The sequence below is a fragment of the Seriola aureovittata genome, chromosome 6 (assembly GCF_021018895.1).
Source record: "Seriola aureovittata isolate HTS-2021-v1 ecotype China chromosome 6, ASM2101889v1, whole genome shotgun sequence".
NCBI lineage: Eukaryota > Metazoa > Chordata > Actinopteri > Carangiformes > Carangidae > Seriola > Seriola aureovittata.
The window spans coordinates 1,745,283-1,766,155 of record NC_079369.1 but is presented as its reverse complement, the minus strand read 5'-3'; the positions used below and the strand labels follow the sequence as shown (position 1 = coordinate 1,766,155).

Below are 20,873 nucleotides of genomic sequence, written 5' to 3'. Positions count from 1 at the left end.
ACTTTAACAGATGTTCTGACACAGCTGTTTTTCAATGACTTTATTGATCATTAAACCAAATATACCATCAGATATACTACACAGGCCGAAGCGTGACAGACAGAACCACAGTAGACGGGCCCCAGACCATCCACCCACACACAGAAACCAAGTCAGTTTTTTTTCTTAAAAGTAAGAAAATTAGTAAGGCCTCCACAATGTCACCTAATTAAATATTATTTTAACATGTTATGAACACATTGATCCTTTATTTTTTTATATATTTTTCTTGCCAGTGGTTTGATAATTTAGCCATAGCTTCTGAAATAAAAGAAAAGAACCTCAACACAGACGACTACTTGGCAACGTGTCCTCAGGTCAACGGATGAAGATGACAACCACCGTCAGTACAAACAGAATGGAGCCTGTATTTAAAGGCCATACCACAAACAAACAAAACAAACGTATTACAAGTGCTTGGATCAGTACTTTTTTTAGACACCCAACATTTACAGTAAAGAAATGTGAGTCCAACTTAACGCATACCCTAATATATAACTACTGGAATTGGCAACGTGTTGTGTCTCCTCTCGATCCACCCCCCCCTCCTCCCACTCACAGGATGCTGTGCCAGATAACAACAGATAACGCCCAACATCCCAGTCAGAGGCGGCTCAGGCCTGGATTCTCCCAGTTCAGCCTTTCTCGGAGGGGCAAGTTAACCTCTGGTAACAATCCAGTCTTTTGTTTGTCCCTCTCCAAACTCTTGGCAAAGTCTCAGCTGTCCATCAGAAGTGAGACATCCATACAGCTACTGCACTATTCTAAGCTTCTCCCACACAGCAAGCTTAGGGTGGTCAACCGTCCGCGCTCCCCGCTCCGGCTCGGAGCGCTGCTACAGCAGGCTGCCCGGCCAGGAGACGATGGTCAGGGTGATTCTGCCCCGCAGCTCCTTCAGAAGGCGCACCAGTGCCGTGTGGGTCATCCCCCACGTGCTCTTCCCGTTCACCTCGAGCAGAATGTCCCCACACCTGCACAGAGCGAGAGAGAGAGAGACGGCAATTGAAAAACTCACCTGAAGACATAGAGCGCCAAGAAATGATTTGACGGCTATAAACATAAAAAATTGTTCTTGTCGGAGCTGGTCTAAATCATTTTCTTCATGGGAAGTAATAAGTGATGCGGGACATATACCTTATCCTGCCATCGTTGTAGGCCGGCGTCCCCTCCACGATAGAGCGGATAAAAAAAGACTGATTGCAGTTGACCTCCTCCTGACCCCCCACGATGCTGAAGCCCAGGCTGCCCGAAGTGCTCCGCCTCAGGACGATGTCTTTGCAGCAGTACAGATGCCTGCGTGAGCCAAGAGGGAGATTAAAAACACTAATCTCTCAACTTCATCTCTAAACGACATATTCTGTACATCCACGCTGAGTGTGCGCTGCAGCCGCATCGCTGAGACCAGCTGCGCTCAGAGGACAAAGGCCTGGCAGCTCTTTGAATGAAAGGTGTGACTTTCTCTCCCAGAAGACGTGAAGCAGCAAGAATAGTGGGACTTTTCTATCGGTCTCATGCAGATGGCCCAGAGCTGAGTGAAAATGAAATTCAAATCCTTTGAGTTGCACCACTGGTCTAGACTGCATTACCCATGGTGGCTCTGCACTTAGTTTTGACTCCTAATCAATTCACTGCCCGAGGAGAAACACACTTCTATTTAACTCGAAGCAGCAGCAGCAGGTGTTTTTTTGGCTGTCAGCGGACCACTGTCTTGCTGACAACACGTTGTAGTAAGAGAAATTCATATGCTAAAATCTGAGAGGAAGTTCTGCTGATATAATAGTGGTGAATATTTAAGCTGCAAAGTTGGTTTTGAAAGTATAATGAGCATCGTCTCCCACCTGGCTCTGTCAGAATCTCAGCTGGCAGCAGCTGGCAGAGGTCAGAGGGTGCACATTATGCTGAAACAGGGAGACTGAAGGCTGCTCACCTGGGTAGCTGCAGCCATGACACCCACAGTGGGGAGTAATCGTCGTTGGGCAGTGGACTCTTGTTGCTGTCTGTGGGGGAGGGGGTGAGGCAGGGCGGCGGCGTGCACTCTTGCAGGCTTTCGTCGGGCGGACGCATCTCCAGGACCTTGAGCACAACGGGAGAGGAGGTGTTTTTCAAGTTGGCCACGGCCTCGCCTCGCGTCACCCCCGTCAAGTCCACCCCGTTCACGTTTAGCAAGATGTCACCTGCGGGGGAGAAGGTGGACAGCACAGCTCATCATCCACCCGGGCTCGCTGCCCTGATAATAGCTTTTCAAAAGACCTCACAGGACAGGGACTCATCATCTGCCTATTTAATATTCAACAACCTCCCTGCTGGAACACAAAGGGAAGGAGAGCGAGCACCACCTGTGCTTTAAAAAGCCTCGCAGTGATGAAAGTGGTGCAAAGAAAAACAGACGGCACGGTCCAGCTTGCTAGCAAGCAACTGAAAGGACACATTTGCCCTGCGAGCATATGCAAATACAAATGAATAGTCTTATTACAAAACACAAACACGCTTCATCACCACACAAACAGAGACAGCTGTTGCAGCCATGCCTCATATGAATATAGTGTGTAATAACATGTTTATATAGATGTATATATGTTTTCACTCCCCCCCTCAGCTGCGTTATTACAGGACATCCAGTTATTCTTGTGCTGCTCCATGTTTCGCTCCATTTCAGAGCTGACTGATTTCACATCACAAAAATAATTAAGTTCTCCACAAATTCTCCTCTGGAATACAATAATTCCTGAGCACTGTGCTAATGTTTGTTTGTGTTTTTGGTTAAGTGTGTTAGAGCCAATTTGTGGAGCGCTGAACCACAGCAGCACCTCTGGATGAATAACCTTCATAATGAAACACGAGTCCTGAGTGTTCATCAATCAGCCCGTCTGTTTTAAACTAAGTATTTATCACCGAAGCCAAATGCACGACAGTCCTCCCGCCATTACATCAGCTCCACTGCCTCGCACAACGGTCCGTGACAAACACACAAACACACAATGAGTCGTTTTCACCGGACGTCACGTTCACAACATGAGCCACACTGAGTTTAATAAAAACAGACAACAAAGCGCTTCGTCACCTTTGCGGATGGAGCCCTCCTGTCCCACCACTCCGTCAGCGTCCACGTTTGTGACGTAGATGGGGAGGTCCCACCCTCGGCTGGACATGCCCCCCGCCACCGTCATGCCCAGGGAGTCGTAGGGTTCCTTGGTCAGAGTAACCGTCTTCTCGTAGCACGCTGGCTTCTGACACGAGTCCTTCACAGGGGGGAGGGGCACATTAATAACCACCCTCACAACCTCCATGATGTTGTGAGGTCTTGACCTTTATCTGTTAAGTGTTTTTATTTGGCACAAAGTTAAATGTAATTGTTTTGTTTGCTCCAGTGTTTCTGTGCATGAAGATATGCGGACGTTGTCATAACGGCCCCGTTGCTTGTCTTCTCATATTCTTATGAACACTATAATTCAAGTCCAAAACACGACATGAAATCAACTTACACACCAAGGGCACCTTCTCTTCACTACATAAACTAATTAGATTCAAAGCAGCTCATTTGCATATTAATGAGGACGGTTGTCTCTGGGACCTGCGATAGCCCCTTAATGGTAAAGAGATTCATATGAAAACCAGCCATGATGTGCTGCGGGAACAAAAGTCAAATGACACAGACGTAGCTGCTAATGAACGAACGACCTCATTAGCATACCTGGTGATGTATAATATATAGTGGTAATGAGGGTGGGACAGGAGGCGGCTCGAGTGCCTCTTCATTCTGTGTCCATGTTTGACACAGAGCAGCTGATTAATTCATAGACTTCATGATGTGCAGTTTGGTGAACGAGGCTGTGTGTGGGAGATTTTTATATTTATGGCGAGTGTGTGTGTGAGTCAGATGGGGGAGAGTGGAGTAGTAATGAATAACACATGGACACATTGAGGTTGATGGGATGGAGCTTGTGCTGTGTCGCTCACAGGAGGAGATCAGTCGTGGTCACGTGACTGACCCCGGGGCTCGGCGCCCGGCACTGCTGCTGTGTAAATAAATCCACCTCCATGAACGAGCGAAGACTCAGCTCATCTACGACACATGAAAAGTTGGTGGTAAAAAATGTATTAAAAAGGAAGAAGTTGTGCCGGTGCAGTAAGCACAGAATGGTTAGCTTAGCTTAGCATTAAAAACTGGAAGCAGGGGGAAACAGCTAGTGTTACAGTGACACAGTATCTCTGGTTTGTTTGCTTCAGAGGTGCTGGGGGGATTTTGCCATCGTTGGACAGAGCTAAGCTGTTTTCCCCTGCAGCTAGTCTTTATGCTAAGCTAAAGTGAGCGGTTGCTGCTGACTGTAGTGTCGTATTGACTGAACAGACGTGAGAGAGGTATCAATCTTCTCATCGAGCTCTCTGCAAGAAAACAAATAAGCAATATTTACCAAAACCAAAGTGTGTTTTAAGAGGATTAGCTCGACGTGTCTGTAACGTTTTAGTTAATTGCAGGTGCAGTGCATCCGTAGGGAGGATGATGATGATGTACAGACGCAGAGGAAAAGCCTCTGTGGGGAAGGATGAGAGGATTCTCTGCACCCTGCAGGGCGAAGGGATGGTTTTTTTTCCTGTGGTGATAAAAAATAAATAAAAAAAGATGTCTGATGTGAATGCAGCAGCTCTGTGAGAGGAGAAGACTGTCCGCCTCATAATACCTCCATGGATCATTTGCACCTGAAAGGGAATATTTATCAGGGGACGTGGAGACGGTGGAACAAAGCTCTTCTCTGTGTATTGGCACTGTTCTTGTCTCTTGTGTGTGTGTGTGTGTGTGTGTGTGTGTGTGTGTGTGTGTGTGTGTGTGTGTGTGTGTGTGTGTGTGTGTGTGTGTGTGTGTGTGTGGCTCACCAGCAGTGTTTGCTCTATATCCACCGGGGAATAAGGTGGGGGGCCGTCCATGCCCCACGGAGCCTCTTGTAAGATGTCTGGCGTAGGCAGGCAGATCTGACGAGACACTATGAAGTGGACACGCTCCTCGCTCGCCTGGAGAACACGGGAGAGACGACAGAAACTCTAGACATGAGTTGCAAATGATACTGAGGCAATAGACCTTTTTTTTAAGGTTCACCACTCCTGTGTCTGCCTGCCAGCAGCCTGTTAGCTTAGCTTAGCACAGCTGTTTGGCAGATTTGGATATCCACAGATAATAACAATAAGACTGATTTCCCCGTTTCCAGTCCGTATGCTAAGCTACGCTAACGATCATATGAAAACCACCCATGTTGTGCTGCGGGAACACGAGTCAAAAGACATCGATGTAGCTGCACACAGGAGGAGGCTCGAGTGCCTCTTCACTCTGTGTCCATGTTTGACACAGAACAGCTGATTCCTTCATGATGTCTTTAAGTCTGATATTTATAAATATAAAATATCAAACTCTTCCTGAACTTGTCATCACAGATAGAATTTAATCTCAAAATCTGGACAAATTAAATGGAAACTATGTGTTTATCTAGACAGTAAGTGTGAAAATAATATATAATATAAATGTTCAGTTTGGGTGAACCCGCCCTTTAAGGAGAAACCTGTAGTTTAGATTCTCTGCCATCTAGGACTAACCTTCTCTCAGCTCAGTCCTCCTCCTGAGCTGCCAGTCCAGCTTTCATTCACACATTTGCATGAAAATGTTCCAATAGACACCCAGACTGCTGACTGCCCCCCCCCACCCTCACTCACCCTCACTCACCCTCACTCACCCTCAACTACAGTTTTCCCCTGGTCTCTGTAGCACAGAGCTGACTCCTGAATTAGCCAGTTCAGCCCATTATTGCCTTAGTTGGACTAATTTAATTTCGTCGCTGCCAGTTCTTAATCTCTGACAGAGTGGCTGCGCTGGGAGGCCGTCTCTTGCTCCGCAGAGACCCAGAAGAGCCAGTCAGACTGCTCAGACAGGAACTCCGGGGCCCAGAGACCCCGCGCAGTCAGCCACAAACACGCCATAATTAACCACGATTAACAAAAAACACACCACCATTGACTGGCATCAACCAGGAACCAGAGGCAGCTGCTTGGTCCGGTCCATCAGGGAATCACCACAGTTAAATACTATTAACTGCAGTGAGTGCAGACACAACAGCACAGTACAACACAATTAGCCTGAATCACCACAATTATCTTTAATACCTCAGAGAGCGTGAGCATGAACAGAGCCGGTGGTTTATGGTCTGTAACAACATGTGGCCTGAGCTGCTGTCTTAGCTGAATCCATTAGTTTGAAGACACATCTACAGACCCACCCACCCCACCCCTCCCCCGCTGACCCACCTGGATGAGCAGGGCGGCGTGTTCTGGTGCTCCATAACGTAGATCGTGTCCGTTGATGGCCAGCACGCGGTCTCCGACACACAGCTGTCCGTCCCGAGCGGCCAGGCCGCCCTCCAGCAGGTGGAAGATATAGACCCCGTGTTCCTCCGGCCGCCTCACCAGCTTAATGCCCAGCTGCTCCTCTGGGGCGCTTTTATTCAGGACCACGTGGATGCTGTCGTCCCTCAGGGGGTGGTGGGGAAGGCCGTGCGACGGGTGGCCCCCCGCGCCGTCGTGGCCGTGCCCGTGGCCGTGCGGGTGGCTGTGCGAGTGCGAGCGGTAGCGGTGGCGCTGTTCTCTGAGCACGGTTAGTCGCAGGAGTTGGCACGGCTGTTTGAGGGTTGCCATGGCGTAGCAGTGGGGGACGTTGCTGATGTCGATGCCGTTCACCTGACGGGGCAACAGAGATGGAAATGTAATTACAACATTGATCTCTCCTCATCGATGCGAGACGCTGCCGATACCGTGTCCGTGATACCTTCAGGATCATGTCCCCCGGCAGCAGGCGTCCGTCCCGTGCAATGACACCTTCCCTGTAGATGTCCTGGATGAGGATGCGAACCAAGGGGGTCTCGTTGCCGCCGACGATGCTGATGGCCAGCGGTTCTGAGGCTTCCACCCGTGTGATCTTAATACTGGTGAGTTCCCCGTCAGGGATCAGGTGATGGAGCTGAGGAAGAGCCAGCACTGCAGGAGAGGGCGGGAGAGAAGGAAACGGCGGGTTTTAGTTGTACTCCACAATGACAAGAAGAAAAGAAAAAAGAAAAACTAATCTGAGGAACAGCCAAATAAAACAGGAGAGGAAGTGGGAGAAAGAGAGAGTGGTAGAGCGTGTTGGAGAGGTTCAGCAGTGGAACCAGCTGTCTCTACTCCCTCAGGTTAGTAAAAACAAACTCGTACAAGCCAAGAGGGAAAATTTACTTGGCTGATTATCCCGCTCGATGTTTGCATCATTAGTCACTTACATCTGTAGCAGCTCTGCCTGGGAAAACCCGCAATTCCAAATTTCCACAAAGTTATTACTTGGGCGGGGATGTCAGAAAGTAAATACACACCAGCTTTTTGCACCGTGAAAACGTCCCATTCAGAGAGTTTGTGTTCTCTAGTTTGTCTTGAAACGAGAGAAAGAAATTTGTCTCAAAACTATTAAAAAATTTTCATTTTGCAGCAGATTTTTGTTTTCACCTAAAAAAAAATCGATCAAAACGCAGAATCGTGACGTAAGAAGAAATTTTATTTAATAATTCCGTCTTTACAGATCTCACTGTATAACTTTTTTTTTTTTGTCAGTTTCAGCACATTTCATTGCACATGCCCCCGCCGCCCCCGCCGCCCCCCCCCCCCCCCCCCCCCAGAAGAATGACACATCCTGCGCTGGGCCATGTGGAGGTGGGTGGGGATCTTTTTGGTGAATGCTCTGGCCAATAAACGACAGAGGAGATGTATTTCTCATCTCATTCCTTTTCCTTTGGATATGAAAAACGTCTCTCCCTCTGACTCCCTCCTCTCCCTCTGTCTTCCTCCTCTCCCTCTGTCTTCCTCCTCTTCCTCCTCTCCCTCTGTCTTCCTCCTCTCCCTCTGTCTTCCTCCTCTCCCTCCTCTCCCTCTGTCTTCCTCCTCTCCCTCTGTCTTCCTCCTCTCCCTCCTCTCCCTCTGTCTTCCTCCTCTCCCTCTGTCTCCTCCTCTCCTCTCCTCTCCCTCTGTCTTCCTCCTCTCCCTCCTCTCCTCTGTCTTCCTCCTCTCCCTCTGACTCCCTCCTCTTCTTCCTCTCCCTCCTCTCCTCTGTCTTCCTCTCTCCCTCTGTCTTCCTCCTCTTCCTCCTCTCCCTCTGTCTTCCTCCTCTCCCTCTGTCTTCCTCCTCTCCCTCTGTCTTCCTCCTCTCCCTCCTCTCCCTCTGTCTTCCTCCTCTCTCCTCTGTCTTCTCCTCTTCCTCCTCTCCCTCTGTCTTCCTCCTCTCCCTCTGTCTTCCTCCTCTCCCTCTGTCTTCCTCCTCTCCCTCCTCTCCCTCTGTCTTCCTCCTCTCCCTCCTCTCCCTCTGTCTTCCTCCTCTCCCTCTGACTCCCTCCTCTTCTTCCTCTCCCTCCTCTCCCTCTGTCTTCCTCCTCTCCCTCTGTCTTCCTCCTCTTCCTCCTCTCCCTCTGTCTTCCTCCTCTCCCTCTGTCTTCCTCCTCTCCCTCTGTCTTCCTCCTCTCCCTCCTCTCCCTCTGTCTTCCTCCTCTCCCTCTGTCTTCCTCCTCTTCCTCCTCTCCCTCTGTCTTCCTCCTCTCCCTCTGTCTTCCTCCTCTCCCTCCTCTGGCTCCACAGACTCGTTCTCCTCACGCTGCACTTTCTCCATTCCAAAGTCAATATTGAGTCTTTATCGCAGCAGATTGCTCCGAGGGTGCAGAGCACATTAACACAGGGACCTGCGGCTGTTATGTAACCCCTTCCATTTTCTCCATCACACACCCTTTCAACCTCCATCTCTCTTCATCCTGTCATTTCCCATTTATTTTCACCCACTCCCACGTCCACCGGGACATTGCTCCGTCTTTATTTGTTTCCTTATCTGTTGGTTTTCTTTTTTTCAGTATCTGCTCTTCCCTCCGTTTCTTTCTGTATGATCTATCTATACTTCACTCTCCATCCTCTCCGTCTATCTTTGTCTCTCCAGCGGCAGGCAATGAATATTTAATCTATCCTCTCAGCCTCCTCAGTGATGGCCTCAGAGAATAATCTAGTCCCCGATCATTCGTCATCCTTCATTCTTACGCAACACCACATCCCTTCTCCTCTTCCCATCACACTGCCGTTCCACCTCAACATGAAGCTACGTCCTATTTATGTGTCCCCCCCCCACTTCACCAAACCAAAGGGTCACGCTGTGGATATTACATCACATGCATCCAGAGCACATTTTCTTTTCCACGTAACATTTTATGGATGGACCACGTGGAGAACGCGCCTCTCTCCCCGAGGACTGCTCCATCAGGTCGGTGCAAACCTGTTGACCCCCCAGTGTGTGGGGAGGGAGGAGGAGGAGGGGTGAGGTGGAGGAGGATGAGATAGAAGAGGTGGAGGAGGTGGATGTCATCAGCCTCTTCTTCAGTGACCCCCTGTATCCCATTCCTGTCCAGACGGCCTGAGGCCTCCCCCTCCCCCGATCCGTCCCCAGCACCTGAGGACTTATGCAATCTGCAGCTGAATTATTAAAGGAACATATGCTCCTGTGACACTGTGGCGTCGCCTCTTCATACAGGAGGGAGCATCAACACAAACACACGCTCCAGAGCAGGAAGTGCCGCCGCAGCAGTGACGCCATTCAATCAAGACACATCACAAAATGTACGATTCAAGCACTAAAGCATCCGCCGTAAACAAAGACAAGAGACAGATATATGGACCTTGATCCATACCTTCCTGCGGCACAGTGGAGTTCCTGGCGTTGTCTCTCTCCTCGGACGTCTCGTGGCTCACGGCGTTGCCGCTCTTGGTCCTCCGCAGGACGCTGAACGCCCGGTTCAACCTCCTGAAGGAGCGGCTCCTCACCGAGGACCGGTCAAAGTTTCTGACTGCAACAGAAGTGAGAGGGGAGAAAGGCACTTTAGAGATTAGCTCACACTCAACATGCCCGGACATGCCTGAGTCTGCCGCCTCACAGCCAATCAGAGCTTTAGAGATTCAGACTGAGCTGAAGATCTGTGGTGTGTCGCTGCAGGTTCAAACCCCCGAGGCCCAGTGTGAATCACACAACCAGATTCACCAGATGCCAAAACAAACATTACAGTGTTTCATGAGGAAATGAAACAACATTTTAAAACTGAAACTGTTTGTTTGTATCCTGCATGGACAGATTCACGTTCTTCTCCTGACCGTCAGTCTGCAGCGTGACGCAACAATAACAACAATGATGCAGCTTCCTGCCAAAACCAAGCACCAGTCCAGGGACAGCTCTTTTCCCACAATCTAAGTGTGTACATCATCACTGTATATCATGTATACATCATGTATATATCATGTATGTATCATGTGTATATCATGTGAATATGGTTGTATATGGCTGTATATGGCTGTATATGGCTGTATATGGTTGTATATGGCTGTATATGGCTGTATATGGCTGTATATGGCTGTATATGGCTGTATATGGCTGTATATGGTTGTATATGGCTGTATATGGCTGTATATGGTTGTATATGGTTGTACATGCCTGTTTATGGCTGTATATGGTTGTATATGGCTGTATATGGCTGTATATGGCTGTATATGGTTGTATATGGCTGTATATGGCTGTATATGGCTGTATATGGCTGTATATGGTTGTATATGGTTGTATATGGTTGTATATGGCTGTATATGGCTGTATATGCCTGTATATGGCTGTATATGGCTGTATATGGTTGTATATGCCTGTATATGGTTGTATATGGTTGTATATGGCTGTATATGGTTGTATATGGCTGTATATGGCTGTATATGGCTGTATATGGTTGTATATGGCTGTATATGGCTGTATATGGCTGTATATGGTTGTATATGGTTGTATATGGTTGTATATGGTTGTATGCAGAGCATCATGAGTCAGCAGCTTCAACTCATCTGTAAGTGACAAAGGAAACAGACGGAGCCACAGAAACGGAGCCGTGTGAAAAGTGGATCGGAGTTAATTCCTAGTAAACACGGATGTAAACAAATGTGTTGTGAAGATGGAAATGTTCTGTTGTGAATCCTCAGGGACACACACATTGTGTTTTGGTGAGAAACTTATCTTTTGTTTGTTTACGAGGAAACTCCAAAAGGAAGAAGTGAAGGTTCAGTTTCCTTCAGTGTTTGTGCTCGTTGCTCCGGTCCAGACTTTTATTTGTTACGTTTATTTGTTGAGCATCTTTGAACGAGCCCCAGTGAAGCACCTTTTATTCAAGCGGTGGCTGTTTAATTAATAATCTCAATCTTTGCTGAGTATAGTTTCACGGTTGCGTAACCAGAGCAGTGATGTAACACGCGGCGGACTCTGGTGACCGTGTCCGGAGAGACGCTCGTGCGGTGCTTTTCTCAGGAACAACACAGAGGCTCCAGGAGGCTGCAGTGGAGAGGCAGCAGCCCAGGCCCGGCTGCACCGAGCGCAGGGCGGCAAGCCTCTGCAGCAACCCCCCCCCCCCCCCCCCCCCTCCCCTCCCTCCTCGCCCCCCCCTCCCTCTGCGGGCCCTGGGAGATGCGAGGGCTCCTGACAGCCACATTATTCTTTAAAAGCGCCAGCCGCTTCTGGAGCTGACAGCTTGTTCAGCAGTAGTGGCGCTCGTGGTGGTGGTGGGCGCTCGGCCGGCCTAAAGTGCTGGTGCAGCGCCATTTGGTGTCCCCACCGCCTTGTGCTCACATTGGGGGGGGGCACACACTCACTGACTACTTCCTGGTTTGGACATCAACACAGGCTGGTCATATTTAATAATGTACCTTCTCTCTCTCTCTGTCTCTCTCTCTCTCTCTCTGAGATTTTATGGATTGGAGAAAACAACACGGCAGCAGAGCTAATTGGATGATAGGATTTCTATCAGAGACCATTAAGGGAAACAGAGAATGTATCCGGGGTTGAACGAGTGTTTGGGTTTCGCGTCGTGCGTCTGCAGGTGTAAACGTGTGTTTGAACACGGATCAGTGGCGCCTGGTTTTGACCTGGAGACGATGTAACTGTGATTTGAAAGCTCTCGACTCTCTATTGATTTTCAATCTGTCATTCTGGCAGACACGTGCTCTCTCTCTCTCTCTCTCTCTCTCTCTCTCTCTCTCATATCAGATAATTTCAGGGTAACATCACGCAGGACTATACTCCACCACACACACACACACACACACACACACACACACACAACACACACACACACACACACACACCGCCGTTCGCTCACTCACACTCACTCTTCTTGGTGCTGCTGCGTGCGGCCAGGCTGGTCGTGCTCCCTGATTGGCTGTTGTCCTCCATGCTGGGGTCGAAGGCGGGGTTGACCAGCCCCGGCTCGTCCGACAGGAGGGCCACGGCGGCGGAGGTGGGGCTGTCGTTGGGCAGCGTGGCGATGGTGAGTTCTGACGTGCTGTCGGTGCACTCGCCCTCCTGCGAGCGCCGCTTCCTGTCCGCCGAGAGCCCATAGTGAGATGCCCCTTTACACCTACACACACACATACAGAGGTCAAAGGTCAGTCACCAAGTCAAATGACACAGCTGGCACAGTGCGGTTAATGCTGATGAAATGGCGACAGTGATGGTTTGACATAACGGAGAGCGTGTAATGAGCTAGATGTTGAAGCAGCAGCCAGCGTCCTGTATCATGGGAGACAGGAAGTCAACAAATTCACGTCAGCATCCGAGGAAAAGGTCACACCGTCAAGACTAATGCGAGCAGATTTCAGCGTCTCCTCCGGCCCGAGGCTTTGTGCACGCCGACCTTCGTCTCCTACTGCAGGGCCGCTTATCTGACCTTAACACTCACACGGAGCCGCTCCCAGACGCCACACAGCCGCTGACACAACAGCAAATGTTGTGGCGGAATATATTTCTCACAGCAGCTCAGGGAGAATAAACCAGGGACGTCACATTCAGTCTTTTAAAGGAAAAGAAACACGGTCTGTTGTTCGCACGTCGTCTTTGTGACAAGATCTGGATCATGTGTAGGATGGCTTCTCTCTGAGGCTGAGAGCGTGAGCAAACCCCCGACAGATGATTGAATACAAATGTAAGAAAACGCTGAGTGGGGGGGGGGGGGGGGGGGGGGGACGACACGACATCTGAATATAAAACAGATCGTCTGAATATTCTCGAAAACAAATCTAATTCCCAAGTTTCAGGTGTCGTCTTCCTGTCAACAACAACACGACAACCACAACACATCTGCACCCCCCCCCCCCCCCCCCCCCCCCCCCCTTTTCATGCTGACAGTATTAGATTGGGAATGTTTGTGTGTGAATTACAGACATCCCTACAGAGCAGGGTATTGTGTGTTGTTGGAGAGTTTTTCCTCCATCTGTGAGCCATAAAGGCTTTTGAGCTGACACTCCATCAGAGGCAGGAATAACACAGGCTCGTCTCTCCGGCTGTCTCTGCGGAGCCATCAGCACAAACATTAACTGGGTTTTAATGAGCTGGATCAAACCCAGGCTCTGCTCCGACGGTAGCTCAGAAAAACAAGAGCGGCGGCGGCGGCGGCATCCGTAAGAATCTCCCGCCGCTGATACCGAGCAACAACAGACGAGGTTCAGGAACAGCGAGGTGAAACGGCGGCCCAGCGTTGCAGAACCGAGATTACAAGCCACCGGCCCCCGTAGGACACCCACATGACTGGGAGCAGCGTTTTGTCTCAATAACGGAGCTGTCTGGGCGGGTGGCGCTCGCCGTCCATATTTCACTGGGAAAATCATTTCATCCTGAAGTGGCTTCTACATCGCACTTGTAGCCACGAGTCACACTCTCAGTTAGAAACAGCGTCACACGAGGCTGAAGCAGCTATTGATCTCACTCTGAGCTCTGTGACATCACAGCGCGTGTGTGTGTGTGTGTGTGTGTGTGTGTGTGTGTGTGTGTGTGTGTGTGTGAAGCACCACCGTCAGTTATTCTTGTTCATTTAGTGAGTAAATTGAACGCTATCAAGCATGTCCGTGCACCAGGCGCCACGACAGTGAGTGAAGTGGTTAAACTGAGCGATATTTCAGTCGGGGGGGGGGGTTCTTATATTTCTGATGATGGTAAATGGACTTTTCTATTCTTAGCCACTCAAAGCTTCACACTGACAGCACTTCTACCAAACACACACACACACACACACACACACACACACACACACACACACAACACACACACACACACACACACACACACACACACCACACACACACACCGCCGTTCGCTCACTCACACTCACTCTTCTTGGTGCTGCTGCGTGCGGCCAGGCTGGTCGTGCTCCCTGATTGGCTGTTGTCCTCCATGCTGGGGTCGAAGGCGGGGTTGACCAGCCCCGGCTCGTCCGACAGGAGGGCCACGGCGGCGGAGGTGGGGCTGTCGTTGGGCAGCGTGGCGATGGTGAGTTCTGACGTGCTGTCGGTGCACTCGCCCTCCTGCGAGCGCCGCTTCCTGTCCGCCGAGAGCCCATAGTGAGATGCCCCTTTACACCTACACACACACATACAGAGGTCAAAGGTCAGTCACCAAGTCAAATGACACAGCTGGCACAGTGCGGTTAATGCTGATGAAATGGCGACAGTGATGGTTTGACATAACGGAGAGCGTGTAATGAGCTAGATGTTGAAGCAGCAGCCAGCGTCCTGTATCATGGGAGACAGGAAGTCAACAAATTCACGTCAGCATCCGAGGAAAAGGTCACACCGTCAAGACTAATGCGAGCAGATTTCAGCGTCTCCTCCGGCCCGAGGCTTTGTGCACGCCGACCTTCGTCTCCTACTGCAGGGCCGCTTATCTGACCTTAACACTCACACGGAGCCGCTCCCAGACGCCACACAGCCGCTGACACAACAGCAAATGTTGTGGCGGAATATATTTCTCACAGCAGCTCAGGGAGAATAAACCAGGGACGTCACATTCAGTCTTTTAAAGGAAAAGAAACACGGTCTGTTGTTCGCACGTCGTCTTTGTGACAAGATCTGGATCATGTGTAGGATGGCTTCTCTCTGAGGCTGAGAGCGTGAGCAAACCCCCGACAGATGATTGAATACAAATGTAAGAAAACACTCATTAGAGAGAGGGGGGGGGGGGGGACGACACGACATCTGAATATAAAACAGATCGTCTGAATATTCTCGAAAACAAATCTAATTCCCAAGTTTCAGGTGTCGTCTTCCTGTCAACAACAACACGACAACCACAACACATCTGCACACTCCCCCCCCCCCCCCCCCCCATGCACACAGACACGCTCATGCACATATTATGCCACATGCCATAAAAGGCTTTTCATGCTGACAGTATTAGATTGGGAATGTTTGTGTGTGAATTACAGACATCCCTACAGAGCAGGGTATTGTGTGTTGTTGGAGAGTTTTTCCTCCATCTGTGAGCCATAAAGGCTTTTGAGCTGACACTCCATCAGAGGCAGGAATAACACAGGCTCGTCTCTCCGGCTGTCTCTGCGGAGCCATCAGCACAAACATTAACTGGGTTTTAATGAGCTGGATCAAACCCAGGCTCTGCTCCGACGGTAGCTCAGAAAAACAAGAGCGGCGGCGGCATCCGTAAGAATCTCCCGCCGCTGATACCGAGCAACAACAGACGAGGTTCAGGAACAGCGAGGTGAAACGGCGGCCCAGCGTTGCAGAACCGAGATTACAAGCCACCGGCCCCCGTAGGACACCGACATGACTGGGAGCAGCGTTTTGTCTCAATAACGGAGCTGTCTGGGCGGGTGGCGCTCGCCGTCCATATTTCACTGGGAAAATCATTTCATCCTGAAGTGGCTTCTACATCGCACTTGTAGCCACGAGTCACACTCTCAGTTAGAAACAGCGTCACACGAGGCTGAAGCAGCTATTGATCTCACTCTGAGCTCTGTGACATCACAGCGTGCGCGTGTGTGTGTGTGTGTGTGTGTGTGTGTGTGTGTGTGTGTGTGTGTGTGTGTGTGTGTGTGTGTGTGTGGGCAGCACCACCGTCAGTTATTCTTGTTCATTTAGTGAGTAAATTGAACGCTATCAAGCATGTCCGTGCACCAGGCGCCACGACAGTGAGTGAAGTGGTTAAACTGAGCGATATTTCAGTCGGGGGGGGGGGTTCTTATATTTCTGATGATGGTAAATGGACTTTTCTATTCTTAGCCACTCAAAGCTTCACACTGACAGCACTTCTACCAAACACACACACACACACACACACACACACACACACACACACACACACACACACACACACACACACACACACACACACACACACACACTGATGGAACAGCCATCAGAGGCCCGAGGAGTCGGGGATCGAACCGCCGACCCGCTCTTCCTCCTGAGCCACGAAGGAGAACACTGTGTTCGGGTTGTTCGTCCGTCTCATTCTCGTGGACGTGGCATCTCACGGACGCCTTGACGGAACTAAAATTCTCAAATTCTTGCACAATCATTCATTAGGACTTAGTGCTCAAAGGTCAAAGGTCAAGATCACGGTGACCTCACAAAAGCTCAGTTATTCCTTGAGAGATTTTCCTTCAAATGTGCCACAAATATTCATTAGGACTCAAGGATGAACTGATGAGATTTTGGTGGTCAAAGGTCAAAGGTCAAGGTCGCGGTGACATCACAAAACATGTTTTTGTTTTTTTTCCTCTTGAATGTGGCATGTGAAGAACCCCTCGAGGAAACCGGTTTAGATTTGGCACAAACGTTCAGTTGGACTCAAAGACGAACTGATTGTGACGGAGAGACTGCGACTGTGTTCCCTGCGGCTCGGCGGAGGCGTAAACCCGAGACGCCGTAAATACTGTTTATTATTATTATATTGTTCTATTATTACATCAAGTTAGCAGTTTCATTCTGACTGCACAGTCTATTAATAACTCTACTTTCTTTTTTCACTCTCTCCTACACACACACACACACACACACACACACACACACACACACACACACACACACACACACACACACACACACACACACACACACACCTCTCTGCTGGTCCGCTGACTACATGGAACTGAAGCCTTAGACAACATTCCCCCAGTTCCACCAGAGGGAAGAGGAAAATGGAAAACCACAGTCAGTCAGTGGAGACGGGCAAATACAAATACTGCTGAATACAGGTTCATTCAGTGACATAAATCTCACAGACCACCCACAAATTGTAGAAAAATGTCCAAGTCCGAGTATTAATGAACGCACACTACTCAAAGAGCTGAGGCCGTCCGGCTGTGGAGGATCTTCGGGGGCTTCGTTTCTGTCACACGTGCTGTGGATAAAGAAGATGTATGTGCAGAGCCGTCCCACAGAGCAGCAGATACACGATGTAGTTGTTGATAAGTCACAGAAACATAACGGCCGTCGCCGCTCAGAGTCTCTGAGACGGCAACACACAGACGTTGTTTAGTGCTCCACTGCTTTATTAGAAGGCTTTGTCTCTCGCTAATTAAAATCTCCTTGCTCCGGGGGATAAGAGTTGCAGCTGCTTAGACTTTGAATGTTTTTGAGTTTTTAATGTTAAAGGGTAAAACATGATGCTGCCTGAGGTTACAGGCAGGGGAGCATGACAGCAGCCCCTTGTCTTCCTCACCAGGGTGGTCTCCAGCTTTAGAGGCCAAGGTAAACGAGCCAATTAAGTCTGCACACCGGAGAGGTGAAGTGCTCACACACACACACACACACACAACACACACACACACACACACACACACACACACACACACACACACACACAACACACACACACACACACACACACACACACACACACACACACACACACACACACACACACACACACACACACACACACACACACTCCCTGCTTTTCTTTCTGTGGCAAACAAACATTCTTTTATGTTTAATGATGGGAGTGCTTATGCAAAGCTCTCCTTTACTTGTGAAGCGTCATTTTTTCGGGGGATTATCACTGAGCTTAGAGGATGCTCATTAGCGCCGCGGCGTCCCCGCCTTGGTCAGCGCAGCCTCAGTTATCACATCATCTCTCTAAACCCTGGGATCTGTGGCGAGATAAGGAGCCAAGACATCAAATCATCCTCAGCACTCCTCCCTCCTCCTCCCTCCCTCCCCTCTCTCAAGCGCAATCACAATTACCCATGATGCTTTCAGAGACGCGGTGGTCGTGCTGCTGAAGCTCCCTGGCCGTGACACAAACAGCCTCGTTCTTGTGATGTGAAATAAACACCAGCTCACAACTCATCAAAGCCTGTGAGATTCTCCAATCCTCTTTAGGGTTGAGTGGATTATCCTTACTAACCCAAATACTCTCTCCGCTCGCCGACTGTCACGGACAATCGTGTTGGGCCACACTCCGCACACGGACCAAATTACCTCTGCTGAGGTGACGATTCCAGGTCAGACAGCCAGATACAGAAACTGTGCCGAGTCCCGGCGCATTGTTCCACATGCTGCGGCCGTGTGACACCGCCATCATGCAAACAGCCTGGAACCTAACGCAGAGCTTATTCACAGTCTGTGTGTGTGTGTGTGTGGGGGGGGGGGGGGGGGTGACTTTCCTTAGCTAAACTCTTCTTTCTCTTCTTCCCACTTCCTTATTAATCTGAAAGCGGCAGCTGCAGCAGTTGTTCCTGACGGGGTTCAGACTCCAGCAGCCGAGTCTCTGAAGCTCCTTAAAAATACACCAGCGACACCTGACGCACCTGAACCCGGGAGGGGAGGGGAGGGGAGGGGGGGGGGGGGGGGGGGGGGGGGAGGAGCGCCGGTTGCACTCAGAGCCCTGAGGTAGCTTGCAGGTTTTTCCCACGGAAGAAATGTGTGGATCTTAAAAGCGACATGCACAGAATATGGGAAACGCACAGACAACACTCAGTGACTTCTTCTTCTTCTGATCTATTGGTTTCCAGCACAGAAACATTCTCGTCTAAAACAAAAAGAGACCATTTTAATTTTCTACAACTAAACGCCTGCAGACAAAGAACAAATCTAAATTTATATAAAAAAAAACTGAAAATCGTACAAATCATAACAGAGAAGCCAGGACGGCACTCTGCCGCCATCTCTCCCGAACGTCTCATCGCTTTCACATTAAAGCCAAATAACGAGGAGACAACCATCTTTAAAATCTGTGCCGTGGACCCTGGCAGGGACGGGACTCCGGAGAGAAAATAGTCTGTCGTTAATAGCTTTTGGCTAAGACACATCGAGACGTAACTTTATTTAGACCAGACTGAGCAGGGACAACCCCCCCCCCCCCCCCCGCTCTGGGGAAGCACCTGTGGCCCCCGAAACACAAAGCAGCTAAATAAAACTCCACTAATTGAATTTATGTTGATAGACGCCTGAATTAAACATTTCTCCTTGATTAGATTAGTAAATCAATTACTCCTTTATCACACACTTGTTTCACATGACAAACACAGAGTAAAGTTTGATTGGGAGGGAGGAGACAGAATGATGGATGGACATATGGATATATATTTATATTTATAAGTACAGAGGGAGAGAGAGAGAGAGAGAGCGACATAAAGACAGACAGAGTAATCCAGTTAATGATGAACTAGAGGAGTGTTAATCAGAGGATGCGCTGGTGTGTTGATTGGATCCGCCTGCTGTGAGGGGTAATCCCATCTGCAGCATGAAGAGGGGGTGAGACCGCAGCTGGGGGGACACTCTGTCTCTCTCTCTGTCTCTCTCTCTGTCTCTCTCTCTCTCTGCTGTGGGAGGATATTTTGGCTAAGCTCGTTTCCAAAGACAGATCTGCTAAATTGAAGTAGGAGGCGAGGTTTAGTTGGGTGTGACTCGTTCCAGGCTTTGAAGATGAATGCGTACAGAAACTAAAAGTGAACGCGTCCGGCGGCCCGCACGGCACATAAATCCCGCCTTTGTGTGTTTGATTCCGTGTCCCTCCTGTGTGCAGAGAGCAGTGGCTCGGCAGGTTTGGCGTGCTTCATGCGTCTGTGTGTTTACGGGGGTGGAGGCGAGGCGAGGCGAGGCGAGGCGCTCCAGCCGAGTCAGCCTCCGACAAACAGCCCAAACTCTGACTCAGGCTTTTTTCCTTTTCTTTTTTTTTTCAGCCAATCAATACGTGCGATCATCCGTCGGGCCCTGACCCCATCATCAGACTGGAAGGATATTTATGCAGAATTTACCGTGTCAGTGTCCGGTTTCAGCCGAGAGGGCGATCTCACACCAGCTCTGTCAACACAGAGGAGCACAGGAAGCACCGCAGCTGATTTATTCACTGCTCTCTGAGCTGGATCTCTGCGCACTAATGCACCTCACACATGTCCACCTCAACAGTGGCTGCTTTCCAGCCCTGCAGTCAAATACTATGTGTACATTTCTCTCTCTGAGGTGCAGACAACTGTGACTGTAATTCCCTCCGCACTACAGTACATGATCATAGAGAATCCCCTCCAGGCCGCTGTCCCACATCGCTCTTGGCACCTTTTAGCCTATATTTCTCACTCTACGCCACACTAGCCCTTGGCAGTGTCCTGGTTTCTCTACGTCCACGTGCCGCGGTACAACTGCCTGAAACGCAGCCAGCGCCGGTCAGCCCAACCCGACGCCCTGGCACTCAGCAGGGCGCCGTTCACGTGAGAGATTAAGTCGCTGCTGGCTGCCTGCTCTGCGTATGGAAGCCCTCCTGCAGATTAGCCCGCTGCAGACAGGAGACAGTCGAAACTGTTCCATGTTGAACAAGTCGAGCTGCAAAGACCCTAAACAGCAGCCACAGGCAAAAGTGAACAGACACCTGTTTTCACAACACACCTGTCTTCAGTGATACGCTTCAGAAAGTAGGGCGCTGGATGTAAACGACCCTGCACAGGTATGATGGTGCACTGCATTGCGGAAACAAATGCAATATATTTAGGTTGCAC

General features: G+C 49.8%; 1 protein-coding gene across 1 annotated transcript in view; it reads right to left on the bottom strand.

The window, feature by feature from the left end:
- Nucleotides 1–25: 25 nt before the first annotated feature.
- The window catches only part of lnx1 (ligand of numb-protein X 1), a 48,119-nt gene continuing 27,271 nt past the window's right edge, over nucleotides 26–20,873 (bottom strand). Inside the window, exons 4-12 of the mRNA XM_056378058.1 lie at nucleotides 14,253–14,500; nucleotides 9,762–9,917; nucleotides 6,845–7,053; nucleotides 6,328–6,756; nucleotides 4,912–5,046; nucleotides 3,101–3,278; nucleotides 1,967–2,213; nucleotides 1,174–1,332; nucleotides 26–1,010 (exon numbers count right to left, since the gene is read on the bottom strand). Of these exons, the coding sequence (XP_056234033.1) occupies nucleotides 875–1,010; nucleotides 1,174–1,332; nucleotides 1,967–2,213; nucleotides 3,101–3,278; nucleotides 4,912–5,046; nucleotides 6,328–6,756; nucleotides 6,845–7,053; nucleotides 9,762–9,917; nucleotides 14,253–14,500 (1,897 nt within the window). The 3' untranslated portion in view covers nucleotides 26–874. The remainder of the gene's footprint in view (nucleotides 1,011–1,173; nucleotides 1,333–1,966; nucleotides 2,214–3,100; nucleotides 3,279–4,911; nucleotides 5,047–6,327; nucleotides 6,757–6,844; nucleotides 7,054–9,761; nucleotides 9,918–14,252; nucleotides 14,501–20,873) is intronic.